Here is a 25,405-nt window from a genome sequence, read left to right on the forward strand (position 1 = left end):
CCATCGAGGCCACAGGAGTCACTCAGTGCCCCTTTAAGAACACTACTGGAGGGAGGGAGACGCAAGAGGGAAGAGATATGGGAACATACGTGTATGTATAACTGATTCACTTTGTTATAAAGCAGAAACTAACACACCATTGTAAGCAATTATACTCCAATAAAGATGTTAAAAAAAAAACACTACTGGCTGCCCCCCCACACACACGCGCACACACACACACACACACGTGTGCAGGTAAAGGACAGCCAATTAGAACAGCCCATCATCCCTCACTGACCTCCTACACCAAGACACACTGATAACAGGCAAAGCCCTACCTCAGCTGTCTAAAGCACCGTGCTTTGTATCCCCAGGAACTAGTATGGTGTCTGGCTCAAAAAATGTTTGCTGAATGGATGAATAAATGTATGACTTAACGCAGTGTGGTTATAACATAATGACCCTGCTTTTCATGTCTAGGTACTGACACGGCAGAATAGTACCGTGGAGAAGACACTGACCAAAGCCAGAAGACCTGGGCTCTGGAAGAAACAGCTCCTCCAGCTTCTCTTACGGCCTAGCCTCATCTGTACCTACCTCCTAGACACAATGCAGCCTTGCCTCTAACCCTGCCCACTCTCATTCACATCTGCCTCTGGACCAGGGTCCCACAGTTATCCTGGAGCCCAGGTGTTCAAACCCGCACTCTTTTCTTGTGTCTTCCCTCGGCCTCACCCCTTCAGCCTTCCTTGAACTAGTAAACAGCTCACCACCATGTGGCACCCGACGCAGAAACCCAGGTGTCCTCCTCAACTATCCTCTTCTCTGTCCCACCGTCCTCAGGGTCTTGGGGCTTTATCCTAAACATCCGTGGAATCAGTCATCCCTCACCCAAGCCCTCTGCTGCCATCTTTCTCCGGGCCTCACCACCTCCCAAAGCAGTGGTCTGCCCACTTCCCTCTCTCTCCCCGTTAGCAGTAGCATCGCTACCCTACTACCCAAAGAGTTGTATCTACATGTGGCTTCTCATTGCCTAACCACCAGGGCCCTGTACGCAGTGTGTAGGAATGGAGCCCACACGTGGCCCATTGTCAATGCCACCTCGGTCCTCTGCCTCTTCACCAGCCTGCAACAAACCGTTCTCACGATATCACTGTGGCTTCACATATCTGCTGTCCTTTCCACCTTCTTGTAATCCTGTCCCCAGATGTGCCTTCCTAATGATAACAAGCAGGGGTGTAGATTCAGGGTGCTATGAAGTAACAGTATGCGAGAGAGTTTAAATACTTGGTTCTAATAGGTGTTACATGTTTACAATATATATATATTCAGTGTATGTGTATTCAATAGATATTATGCTAGGAACATATATACCTTATAAAACATTTAATGAGTAGTTTCTGTAATTAATACATTTACACCAATTAACCCCGAATGCTGTGTTGGTTCATTTTCCACTGAGCCTATTGCATAATTAGAAGTTAGCAGCTACTTTGAAGAGGTTGAAAGGTCTGTGATGTTTAAATATGTGACTTCCTTTCTAATTAGTCCATCTTAGTTTCCATTGCCTTTTCTGCCAAATATTTTCTATAAATTGCTAACAAGTGATAGAATTGACTGATTTTCACTGCAAGTCCTTTTATTCCCTTTGCCCACCCTTTCTCAGGGACGCAAATAAACTGTGTTAAAATGAAAATATAAGGGTAGAATGAGGGGAAACGTATGAATAATTTTCAACCTAAGTAATTAAGTCTTAGAAGTCTCAAGAGGTGATTGTGTAATTTAAAATAAAAAAGGAAGAAAGAAGAAGAGAGATGGGACACTGGGCGAGGTGAGGAGAATGAAGACCGAAGACTAGTCACTAAATAAGGACAATCGTCAGGATAGGACTTGCTTAATATTGAAATCAGATAAGACCAGAACTCCCTCATCGAGTTTACTATTAATATAAAACTTATATTATTAACTTGTAGAAATGCTATCTACCAAACTTCTTAATTCCAACGAATGACTAAGTACATGCTGAATAACACATTTGTTGACTAAATTTTTCGGAGTTCTGAAGTGTGGGATTCCTCTGCAGCAAGCACTGTGCCTGGAATATGGTGTGCACTCAGTAAGTGTTAGCTGTAATTATTATTCTTATTACTATGAAACTAAATCAATAACATGCACATATGGCTCAATATGTGCATATTGAATTGCAAGTTGAGAGACAGTGAACTTGGTAACTTTGGAGAGAAACAACCCAGAAAAAGGATGAGCACCCCGCTAGGGGAGTGTGAAATGTTAAAAGCTCAGCTGTCTGTTCACAGGCTGACACAGCTGAGGGTAGAATGGGGCTCCAGTTGTCCTCTTTGTAAATGGAGAAACTGCCCAGGGTCATGAAGTAAGTGGCAGAAGTGGGGATGGAATTAAGATTTGTGGTTCATCGCACTCTACCGTCTCCACGGTCCCCAAAGCAAAGGTCATTTCGATGGCTGAAACTCTTCCTGCCCTTTTTAGCCAACCAGCCACACTCTCAGCAACCAATCAGTGTCCCTCGTCTGTAGCAAGTGGATTTGCTGCCCTTTTTCTAGAACAGTAAAGTTTCGAAACTACCCTTGTTAGAGGCCAGCGTTCCCTGCCCCTCATTTTTTTCCACAAAGCACCAGCTACCCCCATCGATCTTTTCTACTCATTACTTGTGGACAAGAATTTTCATTTCCCTGTTCTCTGTCCCTCTCTTACCTCCGAAGGGACTCAACAACATGGCTGCTGCTTCTAAACGGCCAGTTTCAAAAACGGTGGACTCAGCCCTGAATTTTGAACAGCGTGTCTGGAAGGAGTGGTCCACCTAACCTGACGGCAGTAATTAATCCCTCAAAGCACCTACGCCACTGAAGCATTCTACCAAAAAGGCTACTTAGTTGAAAAAGTGCAATCTGTCCTTAGAGGAAAACAAGAAAACTGTTGTCTTCAACAAAAACTCTGATACACAATCTTAGCTGAAATGGGTTCTGAACGAATCTTGAAGCTACAGAGTGAGCCCTGCGGAACAGCCGTGTTCGAGATGGTCATCATATCGTGACTGCTGGAATCTGAGCTCAGATACAGGGATGCCTCAGTCTTCTGACCACCAGTTCCACCATTATTTTTCAGGCTTATGTGCATTGTTCCAGGTATGTCTACCTCACCTTCAAATGTCTTGTTAGGCTGCAGGTAGGCAGAGAGTCATGCTGTATGAATAGTCGATCAGGCCGATTTTGTAGAATTTCTCAGTATGGGATCTCATTTTGTGTGCATGTGGGTGTGTGTGTGTGCCTAAAATTTCATTAAAATCCAGTGCTTAGAAGTAAAAAAAAAAAATTAGAATGAATGAACCTAATCCTTAAAACAATCTTAGGAGAGAGATACTATAAAAGGAGATATTGATATTTTTATGTGGCAGAATGTCACTCAGCTAATAAGCAGGTGAGCCAGACCTCCATGCAGACCTGGGCACCCTGTCCACTACCCCAAACCGAGTTCCATCTTCACTGGAGATCTTGGCCAACGGGGTCCTTTCTAAAGAATGTGTGTTAGGACATTGAGTTTAAACATATACTATTCCGTTCAAGACCACACTGTTGACAAGGAAAGGGCCCTGTTGCCTCTTATTCATCTTAGGAAATTAATATAATTCATGGTGAGATTCCCAGTATTAGGCGTGTTCAGTCTGTCTCTCAGATGAGCTAAAACATGTCTCACTAGATGGCAGCATTGCTTCCACAGCCTTTTTTGTTTGCTTTTGGCCCATCTTTGTCTCAAGCTTTGTCCCCACCGGCCTCTCCACCTCCCAGCGAGAATACGTAACACAGGGCATTTATTTCTACGTGACTGTGCAGAGCAATACAACATGAACGTGGACTTGCAAGTCCTAGTGACTCAGAATTGCCCCAAAGAAATGTTCGCAGAGTGTGCTGTGAGTGGCTCTCCCCAGGATGTGGAATGTTGAACCAATTTGGGGAGCTGGCCCCTTCTGCAAAGGAAACTTTGAATCCCAGCTCTGGTGTGCTCGCGTGACCTTGGGCGGGTCACTTGACATTTCTGGGCCTCAGTTTGTCATCTGTAATTCACAAGGGCAGCCTTCTCATCTTGCTTCCACTAGGGTCTCTGGGGTCTGTTTGCTTTAACAAAAGGGGAACGTGTCACGGATAAGCTTCCAAAGGGGTATGTTAACACCTTGAGGCCACTGGTGCAGCAGCAATGCACTAAATGGTCTCCAGGGTCCTAAAAATGGTAACTAACATGCTTCCTAAACACCTAAATTACTCCCTGGGAATGATTTCGGCATAAGAAATGTATGACTCATTAACTAATCTTCACAAATACTCCACAAGACAGAAGCATGCTAATTTGTCACGCTGAAGACTGTTAGCACAGTAAAATCTCGATTTAAAATTAATTAGGTGTGTGCCTGCGGTGGGATAGGCAAAGAGCAGACTTGAAGTTTCCAATTTATTGAAGATTCCAAATTATGTAATAAGTTTAAAATACTTTTAAAAGAAAAACGTATTTTAGGGCTTCCCTGGTGGTGCAGTGGTTGAGAGTCCGCCTGCCGATGCAGGGGACACAGGTTCGTGCCCCGGTCCGGGAAGATCCCACATGCCGCGGAGCGGCTAGGCCCGTGAGCCATGGCCGCTGGGCCTGCGCGTCCAGAGCCTGTGCTCCGCAAGGGGAGAGGCCACAACAGTGAGAGGCCCATGTACCGGAAAAAGAAAAAAAGAAAAAGAAAAACGTATTTTATAAATAAAGATGTAAGTGAATAATAAGAAAGCAAGTGTATTACAATTACATTTACCAAAGGTGTAAACTAAGGAAAGCAAGAATGAGAGACCCGAGGACTATTTCAAAGTGTTCTTTCAATGGGCATTAACTCCAAAATAATGAGCTATTACTCTTTTGAATTATTTTAAATGCTACCCTCTACTACTCTGTAGAATTTTAAGTGATTCATGTTTATATACTGCCGCCCCTCCTCCTTTCAAAAGGTCTTCAAAAATGGAGAAAAATGGGTCCATGGGCCTTTCAATATTTTATCAATTTACTCACTAATGGTGGGATGAGATCATCCTGTTTAGAATATGACCTTCTCGTGTAAAATGTGGTGCACATACGGAAAGCTGGTTTCTGGTAAATACTTGGAGGTGGTTGACGTTACGGGGTAACATTTATTTCATGAGCTTAATATCATTGTATGGTTTGGGTCTTGTTCTTTTATCCACCACTGGTTCGTATATTGGAAAAGAGGGCCCTGATTCCATTCAGTCTTGAGTCAGGGGAATCTGCATTGACCAAGAGGAGATGCCCTCAAGTATCAAGTCCCTTCACGGAGGGGTCACCAACGTGTCAGACACGATGCTAAGTGTTCTACATACATCATCTCATATAATCCCCATAACAGCTCTGCAACGGACCACCTTGCAGAGGAGAAGATAGAGACACACAATAGTAAGACGCCTGCTCGAGGTCACACAGTCAGCAAGGAAGCTGGACTTTTATTTCGGGTGCATGAACTGCAAATCTAGCGTGACCCAACATCTAGTCCCTCATTGTTTGAGACTTGGATAAACTCATTGATAAGTATCAGCCTCAGAGTTCCTAAAAAAAAAAAATCTGTTTACTTTGTCATTTCAAAAAAGCAGTAGCTGGGCTTCCCTGGTGGCGCAGTGGTTGGGAGTCCGCCTGCCGTTGCAGGGGACACGGGTTCGTGCCCCGGTCCGGGAGGATCCCACATGCCGCGGAGCGGCTGGGCCCGTGAGCCATGGCCGCTGAGCCTGCGCGTCCGGAGCCTGTGCTCCGCAACGGGAGAGGCCACAACAGTGAGAGGCAAAACCCACCCACAGGTATTTAAGGTATCAGGAGATAGACAATTCACTCTGGGTCATGAAAGGAAAGAATTACGCAAAATACACATTAATAACAATTAAAACAGGGTACAGGGGCTTCCCTGGTGGCGCAGTGGTTGAGAGTCCGCCTGCTGATGCAGGGGACACGGGTTCGTGCCCCGGTCCGGCAGGATCCCACATGCCGCGGAGCGGCTGGGCCCGTGAGCCATGGCCGCTGAGCCTGCGCGTCCGGAGCCTGTGCTCCGCAACGGGAGGGGCCACAACAGTGAATGGCCCGCGTAACGCAAAAAAAAAAAAAAAGGCAGTAGCCGTTGTTACCCCCTTGGGTAGCTCACTATGGACAGTGAGCTTGGTTCCTTTCCTCAACTCTATAGAGAAAGCGAGTGTTCTGCCTGAGGAAACCAGGGCTGGGGAGGATGGCCAAATGGGAGAGGAGGTGAGATGCTGTCTAAAACAAAGATAACTGTGAAAAAGGGTCACATCCAGGGAATCTTCTCTCCGGCATGATGTCACTTCCCTCGCGCAGCAATCCTCAGCTCTGCCCCCCACCCCAGCCTAGCCTCGGAGAGCTGGAGAAGCAGGGTGAGTCAGGTCCCCTCTGCTTGAGAGAGAGTACCACTTTCCCACACCTCTCAGCTCCCACGCACACAAAGGACCGAGGGGAGAATAAGAAACACTTTTAAGCAGCATAGCACCTTACTCAGTATTTCTAGCCTCTTTCTAGGGCCTAGAAATATCTCTGAAGGAGAAAAGCAAAAACACAGACCATCCCACCAACTTAACCCAAACGATCAGCTTGGTCAGTAGAAAAGGAACAGAACCTTTCCAGCACTAGTCAAATTAGGTGCTCAGCGTGAGCTGAGCTACCCCAGGAGGCGCTCCAGCAAGTGCTATTTACATTTATACCTATGGCTGTGAAAGCACAGCTGACTTTAAAGGTAGTATGTAAGTTCAGAAGAGGAGGTGGTTATTACTCCACAAAAAAAACTCATGTGTGGATTTTTTTTTTTTTTATTTCACCTGACTCTTGAGGTATTCTCCATCTGGATACGGGTGTGTGTGGATACGACTCTTCCCTCACTTTCTTGGCTTTGCCCTTTGCATCATTTCCCCTTCCCTTAATTTTTCTCCCTCCACAGAACAGAACGGGAGTGCTCTACTGCTGACCATCTGTGAACATCTGCACCTCCTTCCTTTTTCAGAAGTGGATCAGCAAGGAAGGAGCATGGGTGTGCTCACCTCCTCAACACTACCTTCACCTTTCACCCGTCCGTCTGTCTGGCATCTACGTGGCGTCTATCTATATGTCGTGAGAGGAACAAGCGCCCCCCGCAATTCATGTCCACTCAGAGCCTCAGCATGTGACCTTATTAGGGTCTCTACAGATGTAATTAGTGAAGGGTTGGGATGAGATCATACTGCCTTAGAATGGGTCCTAAATTCAATGACCAGTGTCCTTTTAATAAGAGGGAAGAGACAGAGGAGAAGGCCTCGTGAAGACAGAGGCAGAGTCTGGAGTGACACAGCCACAAGCCAAAGAACACCCGCTGGAAAAGACAAGGAAGAATTCTCCCATTGAGCCTTCAGAGGACCACGGCCCTCCCGACACCTCAGTTGTGGACTTCTAGCCTCCAGAACTATGAAACAATAAATTTTTGTTATTTTAAGCCACTTGGTTTGTGGTAATTTTATTATGGCAGCCCTAGGAAAGTGATATACCATCTATCTATCTATCTGTCTATCCATCCATCTTCATTGTTCCCTTCCCTGCACTTATTACACCACTGCCAGATAAATTGTTCTTTAAAGCTGTGGTTTGCCCGGGCAGTTAAAACAAAGCCTGGGTCCCGCCCGAGATATTCTGATTTAATTGGTCTGGAGTGTGGCTTAGACGCTGGTATTCTTCTTTTTTTTTTTTTGCGGTACGCGGGCCTCTCACTGCTGTGGCCTCTCCCGTTGCGGAGCAAAGGCTCTGGACGCGCAGGCTCAGCGGCCGTGGCTCACGGGCCCAGCCACCCCGCGGCATGTGGGATCTTCCCGGACCGGGGCACGAACCCGTGTCCCCTGCATCGGCAGGCGGACTCTCAACCACTGCGCCACCAGGGAAGCCCTGATATTCTTCTTTAAAGCTTCCAAGCAATTCTAGCGTGCAGCCAAATTTGAGAATTCCTGTTGTCAAGCAAGGAGATCTTTCCATTCTCCTGCTCTGAGATCTCCAGTGGCTGTCTTCTGCCTACCAAATTAAAAAATGATAGCAACTAACACTTACCTTCTGTTCTGCAATTTTCAAGGTACTTTCAAGTTCATGTGAACCCTCGAAACACCAGACGACATAAGAAGGAATACTGGGGCAGTTCTATGAAACCCCTACAATCTGGTCAACAGACCCTACAGAGAAGATGAGCTTCCTTCTACAGATATTCCAGCCGAGTCTCTCCCCAACGCTCCCACCCCCGGCTTCGAATGTTTTCTGCAGTTTCAACATATGAGATACTTACATAACGGTAATTACTAGCTACCCGATGGAGAGTGGCTGTGATGTGCTTGTTATTATGATGCTATAACAATAGGGAAATCTGAGACAATTGAAAACCATCCGCGCAGTATGAGTAACCTCTCATTCTGTGGAGGCACCCAAATGAAATAATCTGACTTGCTAATGTACTGTCTGATCCACTGGGTAACGCAGCTTGTTGTACGGGATGAAAAGCCCATGTTCTCGGCCATCCTGCAGGCTTCCACAGCAGCTCCACGGTCTGCATACCTCATTAGCTTCTCCTACCAAGCTTTTCAGCTACCAAATGCTTATTAATCTCCTATGCCCATCCCTGAAGCAAATTACTGAAAGTTTTGCATAGAAAAACAGCACACATCTGTTCTCTATTCTGTAAAGTTCAGGAGGTCAGACATCTAAAATGCACTTGCAGGGCTGCTTCTTTCTGGAGGCTCTAGGGGAGGATCTGATTCTTGATTTTTCCAGTTTTTTAGAGGCCGCCTTCACTCTTTGGCTTACAGCCCCTTCCTCCCCCTTCAAAGGCAGCAAGCTTACATCTTCTCTCTTCTGACCTCTGCTTCTGTCCTTACATCTGCTCCTTCTGACTCTGATCCTCCTGTCTCCCTTTTATGAGGACCCTTATGATTACGTTGGACCCACACAGATAATCCAGGAGGATCTCCTCATCTGAAGATCCTTCACTTTACCATATCTGCAAAACCTCTTTTACTTTGTAAGGTAGCCTATTCATAGGTTCCAGGGTTCAGGACATGAACATCTTTGAGAGGCCCTTATTCAGCCTACCACCCAAGTAAACGACCAGATAAAAAACATTTCTGTAATTTCCTGATGAAGTTTGGGTGTTCCCTTCAGCCCATGGCCCTGCCCGTATTTATAAGAGGTTATGACTTTTTTGGAATTTCACCCTGAGCACCATATTCCTGAGAAATGCTCTGTCCATGACTGAGTATACAAACTGATTCCTTTTCTTGTGTTCAGCATTTGTCAGAATTTATAAAGGTGATAAATAACACTCATCTGGCCATCTATAAACAGGAAAAAACAAAAACCCATGATGTTAAAAGATTGTGACATCTTATGCTATTGGCCTAGCTGGACAGAGCAGCAGCAGATGGGCAGCAAATTGGCACTCAGACTGGCCCAAGAAGGACACTTTGCGTATTTCAGGAACAGGCAGCTGAGCTCCGGAGGGCTGCAAAGAACGTGAATGGGAATCCTCCACTCCTGACACACTGCAAACACCTGTCCTGCTCCTTCGTGAAAAGCGGCTCAGTGAGGAAGGAGCACACGTGCACCTCACCCCGCAGGCATCAGCTGTACTACCCGTGTGCTTCCAGGTTCCACAGATCCATCACAGTCAAAGCCTCTGGGTACTGGACCACTAGTGAGTGTCAGAGTCCACCTCTCTCTTCCAAGGGCACCTGGAAGTCCTCCATAAGAGGGTCAGCGCCAAGTCCTCCTGTGGCTTCTGACCTCTGAAGAGCAAGGCTTATAGGTACCGCATGGTACCAATTAATTCCTAAAGATATAATTAAGACAATCCCTCACTGACTTCAACCAGAGTTCAGCCTGGAATTATCTCTAGCACTGATTCCAGTGGGTGTTGTCTGAGAAAGCAGAATAACTTTTATCAAACTCATTTTCCCTCAAATCAAGAAATGCGCGTTGAATACTTCATCACATTAAGGCTTCATTATGGATTTATTACTTACGTATTCACCTAACATCTTCTCGAATTTTCTTGACAAGTTCAATTTATCAAAGTCCTATAAAATAAAGTTCTTCCACGCTTTCAAATGCCCCTGTACTGAGGGGGACATCAAAAAGCCACCTGGACTACTTTCATTGCCTCCAAGGATTTATTGACTATCATTAAGATACTTCAGGTTAAAGATTAGCTTGGAGCCAATGAACTGGTGGTTTCCACCAAAAACCTTGAGGTCTGGATAGGTCTTATAGCCTGGAATTTTTTCCTAAATCTAAGGCCAGTCAGGAGAAGCAACTTTAGTGTTTCCTTGAGATTGGAGCTTTCCCTAACGAGCTTTCCCTAATTTTTTTATATGTTAGCTGCTGTCAGAAACAGGAGAATAAAATGAAGCTATGTTCTCAATGAGCAAAAGACATCAAACATAGTCAGGAAGCTCTACCCGAAAGAAACCTCCAATCTCTCAACCTTGGGTTTCTCCTCTGGCAATGAGGGAGCTGATAGCTGTTCCCTTGTGTTACAGTTTACAAAATACGTTCATACTTTTTTCTTAATTGTTCTCCATGTTATCTTGCAAGGTAGGGCTTTCACTCATAAGGAAATAGACTAAAATGTTAAGCTACTAAAATGAGGTTCAACAGATGGTGGGGCCATGGACTTGAACTAGGCAGGACCATCTCCAAATCTCCCACCATGATGCAAAAGGCAATTACCGTCCTATAGTAATCACCAGCGTTCTGTGATTAGGAGCATTATGTAAAGTCTTTCCTGCACGTACTTACTATAATAAATGTAAATCAGGCAAAAGCAGTTGTCATTCAAAAGAGTTCATTAATCTGTTGTGAACTACAAGAAAATAATCCAGACATGTCTCTTCAAAGTCAAAACTCATGTGATCAAATGAAAGTTCTAGAGCATTCTCTGCTTTCCATATATATGTATTGATGGTGTTACATGTCTGCAAGTTAATAAAAGAAAGTCTTTCTTTGAAACAGTCCATCTTAACAACTGCTGTGAAACCAGCTTGCTATGATATTTAATGAAAAATTACCTTTGTGGTTTGTTGCCATTTTTGATATAATCTCAGTGTCTCCTAACTTACTAGTTTTCTTACCGCTCTGGATAGATTCATACTTATCTGCGATGCTTATAGGTTCCCACTCTCTCTGGAGGTTTTTGAGAAACGTGAAGGATACAGCAAAAGAGAATCAAGAAATCTTCCTACTGCAGCCTTCGAAGACTGCTACACAGTGGTGTAGGCAACAGGGGACTTGAGGGATTTGAGGGACCCTTCTATCATCCATACAGAGGTGTTTTTTTTTTTTTTTTGCGGTACGCGGGCCTCTCACTGTTGTGGCCTCTCCCGTTGCGGAGCACAGGCTCCGGACGTGCAGGCTCCGTGGCATATGGGATCTTCCTGGACCAGGGCACGAACCCGTGCCCCCTGCATCGGCAGGCGGACTCTCAACCACTGCGCCACCAGGGAAGCCCATACAGAGGTTTTACCCTGCTCACTATTGCAAAGTCTGTCCTCATTTTTGTCATCCTCCCGGCACTTAAGTGGCAGAAGGGCAGCGTCCTCTTCTCCCCTGCTTCTACAGGCTCCGGGTCTGTTGGTGCACAGCAGCAGCAGTGGCAGCAACAAAGTCTAGATGCTTCTCTGCCCAGGGAACAGCTCTGGCACTAAGCCAGAGGGCCATCTTCTCTGTGGGGAGGGATATGGGAGTAAGGGTGAGCAGGAAAAGTGAGGTCAGCTTTCAGAGCAGTCACCCATCTCTGCTGAGCTGGCCAGACTGTGAACTGCAGAATATTTACTGCCGGGAGATGTCCGTAACAGGAGCCATTCAGTCTAGCCAGACCCAGAGCCCCCCCTCTAGGGCATCAGGAAGACATAGTCATGACACGGGGACACTGGTTCACAGCCAGGCACCAAATCTCTTGATCCCAGAGAGATTTCCTCTGATCCCTTTAACTACTGCTCAGGGGAAATGCAGAAATTAGCCTGTTCTGAGTTGGAAAGAAGCAATCCAATTTACCCAGGGCAATCTCAGGTTGGTGGCTTACGGGAATCACCTTTGTATCTGGCTTTGGCCGGTGGCGCAGTGGTTAAGAATCTGCCTGCCAATGCAGGGGACACGGGTTTGAGCCCTGGCCCAGGAAGATCCCACCTGCCGCAGAGCAACTAAGCCCGTGCGCCAAAACTACTGAGCCTGAGCTCTAGAGCCCGCGAGCCACAACTACTGAGCCCGTGCACCACAACTACCAAAGCCTGAGCGCCTAGAGCCCATGCTCCGCAACAAGAGAAGCCACCGCAGTGAGAAGCCCACGCACCTCAACGAAGAGTAGCCCCCGCTCACCGCAACTAGAGAAAGCCCTCGCGCAGCAACCAAGACCCAACGCAGCCAAAAATTAAATAAATAAATTTACAAAAACACACAATGCACCCTTCCCCTGCTTCCTCCCCTAAGGGTCACAGGACAGGAGCCTGGGATTCCAGACCATGGCAGCAGCCCCCACCAACACATAGCATAGTGTCCGGCACTTGGTAGAGCTTAATAAACGTTTGTTATTGTACAGGAAATTCTTTTTCATCTGAGGTAGGGGGAAAAAAGGAGGAGCAGAAAGAATTATTGCACAAATTTTTTAAATGTACCAATACTCCCTAATCTTCCTTTTAAGCTCCATCTTCAACTCTCCCCCTTACAGAAACTTTCCCCACACTTTGAATACTTTATACGAAAGCACCAGTTCCAAGTTCTTCTGTCCTCACTCATCAGCGCTGTGCAGCAGCTGAACCTTCTAACTAGCACCTGATACACGTTACAAGTGCTCTAGGGAGGTGGAAGGTGAAATGTGAGTTGTCTGTGTAACATGAGTATGTGGCTAGCACAGCCCAGGATGTGTAGAAAATATGAGCTGCGTAGAAGGATGTGCACCAGAGCATTTTATTTATAGTAGCAAAAACCTAAACTCTAATAATTGATGCTTGGTTATATAAATTAGGGCATACTCATATAATGGGTAGTATTTATATAATGGAATACTAGGCTACCATTAAAGATCATGTTTTAGAAAAGTAGATAATGGCATGGGAAAATGCCCCTAGTATATTAAGTGAAAAGCAGATCAGAGAATTGAACATAATCACAATTTTAGAAACTGCATGTGTAGAAAATCCTGGGAGGAAGTACACCCAAATGTTAGGTAGTCTATTTCTGGGTGATGTTGATTTTTAAAGGCCTACTTAAACTGTTTCATATTTTTTAAATTTTATTTTACAACAGACATGTATTCTCTTTTTATTATTTTCAGAATTGTCTATTTTTAAACTACAAACCAAAAAAAAGGCATATTATTCAGCAACGGAAAGCAGCTATTCTGTTCCTGCCCTAGATGGTTACGTTCAAGCATTAGACTATGAAGCCCCAACCAGGGTGCAAGTGGTTCCTCAGTATATTTATATCTACAACCCAGAAAATTCTGTCCAAAGATGAAGTGGCAGCCAGGCGCCCACAAGTCAAAAGAGGAGTCCTCTCCCTCGGTATACCATATGGTTTCTGAAAAGAAACCGTATCTGGAACAGATGTTGACCGGAGATTGCTCTGGAGTAAGCTAAGAAAGCTGGAAGCAGCCGTGGCAGGGAGAGCCGTTCTCCTGGGCAGGGGAGAGCTGGCGTTGGTCTGGCACCGGCTCTGTGGCCACAGGTAATTATTCCATTTCTCTAAGCATGCTGATCCCCACCTGTAAAAGAAAGATCTAACATCTGCCGGGCCGACCTCACAGGTCTACTGGGGGCTTAAACAACATGATGTGTGCTCTATATTTTATAAACTACAAAGCATCCAGGCAATGAAAAGTTTGGTGGCCCAAGAACGCTAACTTCTTAAGATAATGATCCACGCTCCCCACTTTCTTTCAAGGTATCAAGAGAAACAATCTCTCTTCCCTTCTACACTCTAGAAATTGCACCAGGAATTTTATCAGCCACATTGATAACTCAAGTTATGTCTCCCGGTACCCTTGCCCCATGAAACAAAAACTATGCTATGTGTTCACTCAGCGTGTTCCTTTTTTCTCCTGGGCATATGGACAGATTGGCCTGCCCAGACTCCCCTGAGAGAAGGTGCGACCAGGAGACTGAATTCTTGCCCCTTCCAGGCTGGGTCCCCACATGTCCCTGTGAGATCCTCCACCCTCTCTCTTCCTCCAGTTCCTGGCTGGTTGTACAAGGTCTGGTGGAAGACTCTGAGGCCTCTGGAAAAGGGTGATGTGCTAGATGAAGGAGGCTGGGTCCTGATATCAGAGTGGAAGGTCACCCGCCAAACACCCCATACGACAGGGACACAAGCGAGAAACAACTCGAGACCACTTGCCGCCCCAATTACCTACCCCAGCTAATACACTCTACGACCTTGGTCACCTCTCCACCCCAGAGCGACAGTCAACACTTTCTGCTGCTTCCCACATGAGTGACTCAAGGGACACAGAGAACACGTATGGTAAAGCCAACCCTCTTCCAACAGAAAACTCACACGAGCAAAATTAAGACAAATATTTTAGATTCCTTGGCAGACTTAAGACCTGCTCTCTTATTTCTATAGGGAAACTTGAGAGTACATGCTCATTTAAATAACTGAGAAGAGAAAATAAGAAAAGAGGAACACGCGGTTGGTTACCTAATCCCACGGTATTTAAGGTGGGTTGCAAATAGAAAAGGGTTAAGGTCTCTCAAGTTGGGAGAGACTAGGAAAGGTGTCGGCCTCTCCTTCAGAGGGTAGAGACGATGGAAACAGAGTGCTATCTTGGATCACTCGTTCCTCATATACTTTATCTCTATTTAGCATTGTTCAGCAGGGCTCCATGGAAACATTAGGCTCTGAGTTGGGGAGTTCCCAGGAGGACAAAGTAGAAACAGGAAGTGTTGCCCACTTCTCTGCTTTAACTGTAGCCAGCCCAGCCCTTTCTTGCTCGGAGGCTACTTACCTGGTAGGGGTAGAGGGTGACCCCGTTGGCTCTCGACAGGGACCAGGTGCCATCCAGGTACTGGTGAGCCTGGATGGCCACTGAGTTGAGGATATTCCCATTGCTGGGGCTGGTGGCCATCTGGAGGCTGACCTTGGCCTGGTGGGTTGGAGACCCACTCTTCTTCTCCACCCCATTGCTGACCCCGAGGCTGCTGGGTTTGCTGCTATGCTTACTGGTGATGAGGGCTGTGTAGTTGGAGGAGGCATAGGAGGTGGGCACAAAGGCCCAATCCCTGGGCTGCTGGAGCCCCCCCACGTGCCGGGACCCCACCGGAGTGGGGATGTTGGAGAGGGCTGGGGGCGAGCCAGGTGAGCCATCGAAGTGCTCACTGCCAGCCGCCTGTTCCAGGGTCAGCACCATCTGAATGGCCTCCTGCTTCAGCTGGTTCAGGTGTGTGGCACAAATGTCACAGCGGTTGTCCCTGTCATTCCATGCCTTCCGGATGGTGTTGGGGACCTGGAGCTTGTCGTGAATCACAGCCGAGAAAGCAGCGTCCTGGAGAACACACAAACAAAAAAATAAGGAGAGTCTATTAATCAAGGCTGGTAAGCGCAATTCAGATGCCTGGTTTCTGAGTTAAGCCCTAGATGTACCCAAAGAGTTTGACTGTTTGACTGACATCCAGCAGAAATGAGCAGCCAGATTGGCAGACGAGCCCCTAGTTGACAAACACATTTAACAAATGTAAGATGTTTTGTTTTGTTTTTTTGCGGTACGCGGGCCTCTCACCGTTGTGGCCTCTCCCGCTGCGGAGCACAGGCTCCGGACGCGCAGGCTCAGCGGCCATGGCTCACGGGCCCAGCCGCCCCGCGGCACGTGGGATCCTCCTGGACCGGGGCACGAACCCGTGTCCCCTGCATCGGCAGGTGGACTCTCAACCACCGCGCCACAAGGGAAGCCCAACAAATGTAAGATTTTTATAGTGGAGACTTTAAGGAATTAAAAAAAAAAAGCTTTCTAAGCATCCTCCTTACCAGGCCAGTCAAATAAGAACATTCCAGATTCTTCCCCTTGTGTCCACTAAAGAATCATAGCTATACCTGGATGCTCCCAAGGTGGTCATTAAGTAGACACAAATGGTCGTCCGGGCCTGGCAGGGGTGACTGCAGTCACTCTGGACCAATGCATTGTGGGCCCCCGTGAACTACGGAAAGTTGGCAGCAGGTGGAGGTACTACTTGTGACCCAGAACAGAGATTCTATTCTAAGAAAATCCTAGCCTCATTAACACCGTGCGCTAAGTGCCACTGGAAGAAAACCAAACTAAACAGATTCTGGACCAGAGATCTAGCCTCTCCAGCAGCCCAGCAAAGCCCTGCAGATTCACTCTGTTTACCATTGGCCCCATGGCAGGCTGGCCATGCCTGTACCCATGTGTCTGATATCCTGACCCATCAAAAGAAAAATGTCTCCTTGATAAACAGTCCAAGATACTTTTCCCCAGAAACTTCATCTAAAACTATTAAAAACTCTTTCGTTCAGAAGCCCTTATCTAAAAGAAATCAGAAAGTGAATTTAATGAGGATGATTTCTTTCATTTACTTTGCTTTAGTTTTTATAGGAAAGCAAGACTGCACAGAGAAATAAGCAGTAGGTGTGTTAACTGGGTATCAAAATATTTGGCTTCTAGTTCTGGTTCTGCTACCAATTAGCTGTGTGACCTTGGACAACTTACCTAGCCTCACTGAACCTCTCATCTGTCACGCAAGGCCATGGCCTGCCTTTATTGTAAGGTCCTTCCAACTCCATGACTCTGTGTAGGGAAATGGAGACAGGAGAGGACAGTGTCTGCATATATGGACGGAGCCACTATGTTATTTTGGGGACCTGGTTGAACTTTTGAGATTCCACAATTGCTGCAGGTAATTGATGAGGGTTATCTCAAGGCCTGTTTTCCTTAGGACATTGGAAGAAAAGCTTCCCTTCCGAAATGTGCTGGAGCTTTTTTGGGGTGGAAACCCCATCGGGGCTGACTGGAGTTTGATGAGCTGTGGGTGGGAAGGGAGATCAGCGGTGGGAGGGTCACCCTTAATTACGATCCATCTTGATTATTGGCTCCAGCATTTTGTTTTCCCTGTTTAACTACCCTGAACAGCTCTTCAGCGTGCACTGATTAATTGATTAATAAATCAAGAGGGCTCTTTACACAGCAGCAGCGAGGAGTGACTCAGGAGGTGGAAACTCAAGACGGTCATAGAAAATGATGGGGAACCATAGGAGGTCAAGGGTGATCAAGTCTCGCTGACGAAGCGATGCAAACCACATGCGACCTGCTTGCGGCGCCCTCCTCGATGAGAGCTGCTTCGTCCAGAGTCCCTGATCAAAACTCGGCATGTGTGGGACCCAAAAGGGCCCCTTAGGGACCATTACCTCAGTTTCCAGATAAGGAAACAGCTCCAAAAGGGTTAAAAGCTCGGACTACAACCAGATTTCTTGACCTCTAGTCCATGATTTTCCACTTCAAGAGACAAAGAGCCATATTCATCAATGGACTCACAATTTTGCCCAGACTTAAGGCTTTTCCCACATTCACCTACGAAATGTTCATTTATTCAAAAGGAAGTATTTGGGCCCCCATAGGTGTCAAGATATAGACTCTTGCTTTTTCACATAATGAGAATTTTCCCTTGTCAATATATGTCATTTGAAAATGTGATTTTTTTTTTAATGACCACATGGTATTTTATCCTGTAGCTGTTTTGTAAGTCATTTTTTTATTCCCAGGTCTACTACATAATTAGAGGCAGCGTGAGAGATCAGAGACTGGCATTCAAAAGCAATCTGCCACCCATGGCTTATGCTTTTAAGGAACCAAATTATTTGGTCTCAAGAAACCTCAAATTAATCGCTTACTTAGAATATTTTGGTTACCCCAATCACCAAGAGGAGGCATCACAGTAAAAAAGGCAGCAATAAGGTCAGTCCCATCCACACATCATAGTTTATCTTAGATCCTTGTAGAATCTAGATGTGACCCTGACATCTGCAGCTGGAGCAGAAAAGATACATCCACTCCACAAGACCAGCCTGGTGCTGGGGACTCCTTTTCACGCTGCTTCTTGGTTTTCACTGCTCTCCCTTGAAGCAGCTCCTTCCTCACTCAGCCTACTGCTATTTGCTGCTCGACTTGCCACAAGCCATGCATGTTGGCCTCCAATGTGCCAGGCCGCAGATCTTGGGATGCACGAGAGCGGTTCCTGTTCTCTCTGAGTTCACCCTCCAGGGAACCCACTTGGCTCCTGGATTGCCAAACGCCATGCCCCCTTGTTGCCACCTCTAGCCTGGGACCAATCGGCACACACTCAGACCCATGGAGCCCAGCGCTCCCCTCCCGGTTCCCGAGGGGTCTACAAAATCACCTTGAGCGCCGGAGCTGAGCCCACCACCAGGACGGCCCCCCCGACAGCCAGCACGTGGCAGAGCCCAGAACCCACTGTTGTCTCATCCAGAGGAAGGAGGAGATGAATGCTTTCATGAGTCTTCAATTGCTGACAGATGTCAAAGAGGTGTTCCCTATATTAAGCCACCCTTGATCTGAAACTTTTTGTGAGTTCTTATCATCAAAAGGCCTCAGTCAGTCAAAAGATACACCTTACGGAAACCAAAATCCCTTTCAAGTGCTGGTCTACACACTATAAATATTTCAGTGCAACTCAAAACTTCGAAGAGGAATGGTCAACAGACATAGCTTTCTGTAAGTGCTGGAACAAAGGGAATACTGCTTCAAGGGAGAGTAGTAACAAACAGGGAGAAAAGAAGGTTTCAGAATCATGGATGGCTCACACTTACTGAGCTTTTCTGACATGGACCCAAGAAGAACTGTGGGAGCGCCCTCTCGTTTAGCTGGCGCCAAAAGATACCTGCACTCAGAGAAGGAATGAGTTAAGTGTGCAGTCTGGCGTGCTACCTAGTGCATGGGCTTCAAACACATTCATATCGTCTATCCCGATTCATCTCGTGACTTCAGAAAATAGTCAAATGGGAATAACAGGAATCCATGAACGGTTAAACCTCGATTTTTGGAGTCATAATTTTTATTTCAGCACCTTTGAAAATGGGCTAACAGCACTTGGGCAACATTTTCATCCTAAACTTTCAATATAAGTGTTCTGTGCCCAAAAGATTCTCATCTTTCAAAAATAATACAAAATTGTTATTATTCCACGTGTACCATGAAGAGGAATTCAAGAAAACACTTAGGAAACGGATAAAGGTTCTTAGAAGGAAGGTTAGGGATAAATGAAGTTAATGTGCAGACACCTAAATCTGCCCACTTAGTGACTGCTACAAAAGAACAAAGAAAACTCCAGAAAATGGTTTTCCAATCCCTTTACTGCTCTTCCACTTCTTCTAGGGGCATTCAGGAACCAGGTGTCCTGCCATGTTCCCTAGGGCTCTCGTAATCTAATGGCTCTCAAAGATTGACTCACATGTCTTCTGGCACACTGCTCTAAGAGATCATGACTAAATCTCTCTTCCTCAGGCAAGGGCAACCGAACCCACGGCTTCCATAGCCATCTGTATCCCGGTGACTGGGAATTCTCCATCTCCATCCATGCCTGGCCCTTCTCCTGAACTCTGAGCCTTACCGCCCCCTAGAAAACATCATCCAGATAAATACTCTTCAAACTGACAATTCAAAATTAATTTTATTTTCCCCTGATCCTATTCTTATTCCAATAGTCACTATCAAAGTAAACAGTATTATTATCCACTCAGGCACCCAGGCTAGAAGTCTAGAACCTTCCTCGTCTCCTCCCTTGCCCTCCAATCCAATCACCAAGTGTGGTTGATGGTCCTTCCTAAAAGCTCTTGAATTGTCCCTCTTCTCCATGCCCACTGCCATGAGAAAGCTTTCAGCGTTTCTCACATCATCATGGTTTCCCTGATTCTAGCCTTGACCTCAAAACCCTCCCTCCACACACACAAAAAAAGGATTTAACTAAAATGCAAATCTGATCATGTCATTATCCTGCTTTCCTGCACCTCTATTCTAAGAGCTATCTTTCTGTCTGTAGTCTTTATTTGTAGAGCTATTTGTCTGTTAGACTGTCAGCTCCCTAAGAGGAAATATTCTTTTCATCTTTAATTGCCCCAAGTCTAGAATAGTGTCTACTTCATAGTAAGGGCCCAACAAATATTTGTGAGATAAATAACCGGAAAGAATTCAACCAAAGCTGAAACAGTCGATAATGAAGTTGGTTTTGGTCCATCTGTCACTTATTTTGTCTAAGTGAGCTAGTCACTTCTTAGGAAATTGTCATGAAATAAACTCCTTCAACTCTAGGGTTAATATAGTTTTCCAATTGTATTTGTTCTGCCTGGCTAAAGAGCCTAATGTGAGTCAACCATAATCTGGATATCCTCCTTTTATCTGAATCTTCCTTAAACTATTAAAATAGATTCTCGGGCTTCCCTGGTGGCGCAGTGGTTGCGAGTCCGCCTGCCGATGCAGGGGACACGGGTTTGTGCCCCGGTCCGGGAAGATCCCACGTGCCGCGGAGCGGCTGGGCCCGTGAGCCATGGCCGCTGAGCCTGCGCGTCCGGAGCCTGTGCTCCACAACGGGAGAGGCCACAACAGTGAGAGGCCCGCGTACCGCAAAAATAAAACAAAAAAAAAAACAAAAAAACCTAGATTCTCTATTCGCTTGCCTCAATACACAATCTATTATTACTTTTTCCTAAGTTCCCAAGAAAACAATATTTATATGCAAAGAATTTTTTTTTTAACCATCAGGCCAGCTCATCATTGGAAATCTCCAGATTAATACTACACACCTGTTCCATCAGGGTTAGCCCTCACCCCCCACCCCCACCCCCCCGCCACACAGCAAGTAGGTAGCATGCTTATTTTCCAAGAGCCAGCAGCCAGCTTTCAACACGTGAGGCATGGCTGCTAATGAGGGTGGAGACTCTGGAACCTGAGCAAGAAAAGAAGAACTACGGCCCAGGCAAATCAAGCTGTTTACTAGTGTCCTCACTATTTTCTGTCCCACTTCATCCTCTGAAGGATGGGCTGTTTGGCAATAAACACTCGTGCCACTTGCAAGGAGAGGATTTTTCTTTGCAGATTATTTTAGCCAAAAGAGTACCTGGAGTGCATTTCCCCAAAGCCTCTGGGTCTGTGAGGAAAGCAACAGCCGGAGTCAGCGTCCAGCATGTGTTGTGAAAATTCCTGTTGATGTTTGCTCCTGTTTTATTATTCTAGAGGCCTCTAGTGACAAGCTTAACAAGATTTAAGCTGTTCTTCAAAGGCAGTTTCTTTCCACTTTGTTCCTAAACTTTCTTCTTCCATAAATGCTATCCCGTGAGGCCCAGGATGATGGCTAGAACTCCAAGAATGCAATGTTTTGTTCCCCACCGCGGGCAGTTTCCCAGAAGATCAAGGGAATTTACCCTCACACGCCTTGTAATCCTTCCACACGAGGGTCTGCACCCTCCGCCCCTTCCCCACCTCCTGCTGCATTCCCTATCCGTGTCCTTTCTTTCTCATGAATCTCAGCATTCTTCCCAGCAGTTCTGTCTTCCCAGCAGTTCTGTCCCCAAAGGCAGGTGTCAATATGAATGATCCTCTGTTTTTAATGGAAGCTGCAAAATTGGAAGTTTGCAAAACAACAGGTAGCAAAGCTCAGGTGAATCGAACCCAAGAAAACAAATATTCTCATTCACAGTGAAACATTCAAATATTTGGATTCAAAGGTCCCTCCAAAGAACTGGGTTTGTTTCACCTTGGTAATTTCAGAAGAAGAAAAAACAAATTCCACTGGCAGAAAGGAGACTTTAAAATCTGAAATTTAAGGATTACCCCCAAAATGCCAACCAGTGGGTGTAACTCCTTCCCCAGGAAGATTGGGTTCCTCCGTGCTCATCAGCCCCTGATCTTGTATCTCACTGTCCACACGTGCTTGATGGGACGTGCAAGATCAAGGGGGATGCAAAGGGTTGGGGAACCCAGAGTCTCTCACATGAGACGCTACTCACCCAGCCATCATACCAAATCTACCCAGCAGGAAGACAGACGTCAGTATCCTTTACTCCTGCTGTTCAGAGTTCCCAGACCCACAAACAAGGCATATGACAACCTGAGAGGGAAGCCGGGGAACAAATTAAGACTGTGTCACAAGCAATGACATCCCAACACTCTTTGCAGAGAAGAGTGACCACCCTCACGGGCTGCCATTCTCGCTGACACACGGTGCAAACTCAAAATCCCCGAGTGCTGCACTCAGTTTCACACAGCGGGGCTCATTCTCCAAAGTTAGTGACACGGAAGAAGAGGGGCATGAAAGAGGTGACCAGGTGTGTTACACTTAGAGCTTGCTCCCGTGAGGCCTGAGACAGCCCAAACAACCAGCACCGTAGTGACAGCAGCTGGGCCAGGCCCTGGAATCACAGGTGGCCCACAGACCGGCTCCATGAACGTGAAACTTCCTTCTGGCCTTCCAGGCCTCATCCGAACCCCAGGCTTTTCATCATTATTGGACACAAGCACTGATCCTAGCGTGTAAAAAAGAATGAATGTAAAAGATGCTGGATAATGAGCTCAGAGAGACGCCAAAAAAAAAAATGTCAAAGGAAGAAATGTTAAATGTCAGACCAAAGTTGTTCTACACGAGAAACCAAATTAACCTGGACCGTAGTGACTGCGCACAGCCTAAGCAATCCTGACCTGGGTTACGAGCAGAGAGATGCGGGCCCATTAGAGATGCACGTGCACTTCAGTTTGAATGATTCCCTTCAGCACCGGAGGCTGCTGGGAGCACCAGACGCAGGCAGGATGCAATTAATAGGGCTGCTTGCTGCAACGTGTGAAAAAGTGTTGCAGACGATAAGACCTATCTGCTTCAAAAGAAAAGGGAGGTTTTTAATTGGAACTTAATGTGATTAAGAAAAGTTCATGAATTACTCAAAAGAATAGGTGAGGTGTTTCTCGTAATGACCAGAGAAATTTTTTACGTCTGTGTCTCTCATCTTTTCCAACTGAATGGCACAGACAATGTCTCGATCCTTTTGAAAACGTTTGGTAGCGAGTATGGACGGTTCGAGACAGGGCTCCATCACTTAGTAGCTGTGTGACCTATCCAAGCTTCAGTCTCCTTAAATGTAAAAATGGGAAATGATAAGAGTCCCTATTTTACTGAGTAACGTAAGGGTTATACACGCAACATGTTTAGCACAGTCCTGGTCCTTGGGAATGCTCGATAACGGTGGTGATTATTATCAGTGTTTCACGTCTCAGTATCTAAAGCAGTACCATGTTTATATCAGTTCGGTACTTCAGATGATGGTGACGATGAGAACAACAATGATCTGGGGCTTACTTATATCCAGGAGGATTTAGCAAGCACTTTTGGAATTAAGAGGTGCGGGGATGGTAAAGAGAACTTGCGATCTTCAGCTAACCACCTCTTACATTAGAGGAAGTCAGGTCTTCTTGGAAGAAACCAATATAAGAGTGGGTCCCTGGAACTCCTGAGCTGATATCGCTGAGCATGGACTGGATGACTACCAGCCTTCTCTCTTAAGAGGTGAAATAATCCTAGAGTCATTCATTTCCATGGAACTGAGACTATGATGCCTCTCGCTGAAAAGTATTCCTCATTTCTCCCTCAGGAGCGGGTGACGCTCCAAAGCGGGTGCTGACTGTTCAGGCCGAATCACAGAGCCATCAACTGGCCTGTGCCTCCGAGGAGTTGCCAGACTCCACCCAGGAGATGGAGAAAGAGAAAGGATTTCACATCAGCAAACCTATCTTCAAACCTGAAAATCTTGCTGGGGAAGAAGGATCCATTCATAAATAGTTTAAGAGCTTAGGATGGGAGAGGAGACTCACAACACCTACTTAAAATGTTTTCCTTAACTTTAAAGTTCATGTTCCACAGGACACGAAAATCATGTGCTGGACTTTACAAATATGCAGAACTGATCACGACTGTAGTATGACCTGCTAAAATTTGACCTTTAAATTATTAAAGTCTATCTAGATTAGACGTATTTTTTATGTCTGGGCTATAATGTACCATCAGGTGGCAAATGGATTTATTTTCAATCTGTGAGTAGTTGTATTAGTATAAGGTTACTGAGGAATCTGTTAATTATCTAATTATGAAATTTGCCTAATGTTTCTTTTTTCTGTAATTGATTTCGTATGCATGAAACACTGCAGAAATTTACTTGGCTGTGTTTCCTTGGACTTAACTACAAAAAGATAAAGTACCTAAACTTTGATGTTGTTGCTTGTGTTTCTAAAAGATGAAATTTTAGCAAATAAACTCTGTTTTGACCATAAACTACAACAAACTTAAACACTTCTGCCGGTCCCCCTGTGACCTAAGCCTTGCAACCCAGTATTTTGGGGCCCATGTGGTTTACTTCAAGCTGTCTTGTCAGACATCTCTCTCCGGGTTCCCCGTGTGACCCTGCAGGACAGGCAGGGTGGGTTTCCCTCTGTCCCACAGAAGCCCCCGCATTTCCCATCTCTGTGCCTTTGCTTACGTTACTGCCCTGATGATAATTCCCACCCTGCCTGTAAACCACAAGAAAATTTGGTGGGGGGGCAGGTAATAGATATGTTCACCGCTGTGCTGATGGCTTCATGGGTAGATACATATGACCAAACATATTAAATTGTACACTTCAGATGTGTACCATTTACTAAATGTCAATCATATACCCATTAAGCTGAAAAGAAATCTTGTTTTTCCATCGTAGGGCCCAACTTGTCCATGAAGTCTGACTCCCAGAAGGCGCTTCCATCACACTTCTCTGGTCTGAGTGATTCACGTCACTTAGCAAACACTTCCTTGTTAGTTAGGGTTGTACATGCTCTATCTCCACCATCATGGTAAATTCCTAGGGGGCAGAAACCATACCATAATTTCAACAGTAATGATAACTTCTACGCCTGCCCCACTGGAGTCTACTCAAGACAGCAGCCAGGGTGATCCTTGTAAGTCTTAAATCTGATCCTGGCGTTCCTCGGCTAAAAATCCTCCCGCATCCCCACCCGACTTCCGTCAGGGTCAAGGCAAAGTCTTTGCACTGGGCACCGCAGGACCTGGCCTCCCATTCCCTCTCCGACCTCCGTTCCTGCCCCTGCTCCCTGACTCACTCTGCTCCAGCCACAAGAGCCTGAGCTGGTCCTTGATCACACAGGGAATGTTCACTGTCACCTCAGTGACTCTGTACTTCTTTTTCCTTCTGCATGGAAAATTTGCCCCTACACATACGTGCCTGACTGTCTCTTACCACCTTCATGGTGGTCAAATATCACCTTGTAAATGAGGCCTCCCTGACCATCTAATTACAG

At 46.0% G+C, this 25,405-nt stretch overlaps 1 protein-coding gene across 1 annotated transcript in view; it reads right to left on the minus strand.

The window, feature by feature from the left end:
• KIF26B (kinesin family member 26B) overlaps nt 1-25,405 on the minus strand; it is a gene marked incomplete at both ends in the record, with an annotated part of 500,266 nt that overhangs the window by 286,698 nt on the left and 188,163 nt on the right. Inside the window, one exon of the mRNA XM_082652451.1 lies at nt 15,056-15,592. Within this exon, the coding sequence (XP_082508577.1) occupies nt 15,056-15,592 (537 nt within the window). The remainder of the gene's footprint in view (nt 1-15,055; nt 15,593-25,405) is intronic.

This window comes from Grampus griseus, assembly GCF_964374135.1.
Source record: "Grampus griseus genome assembly, chromosome: 1".
Taxonomy (NCBI): domain Eukaryota; kingdom Metazoa; phylum Chordata; class Mammalia; order Artiodactyla; family Delphinidae; genus Grampus; species Grampus griseus.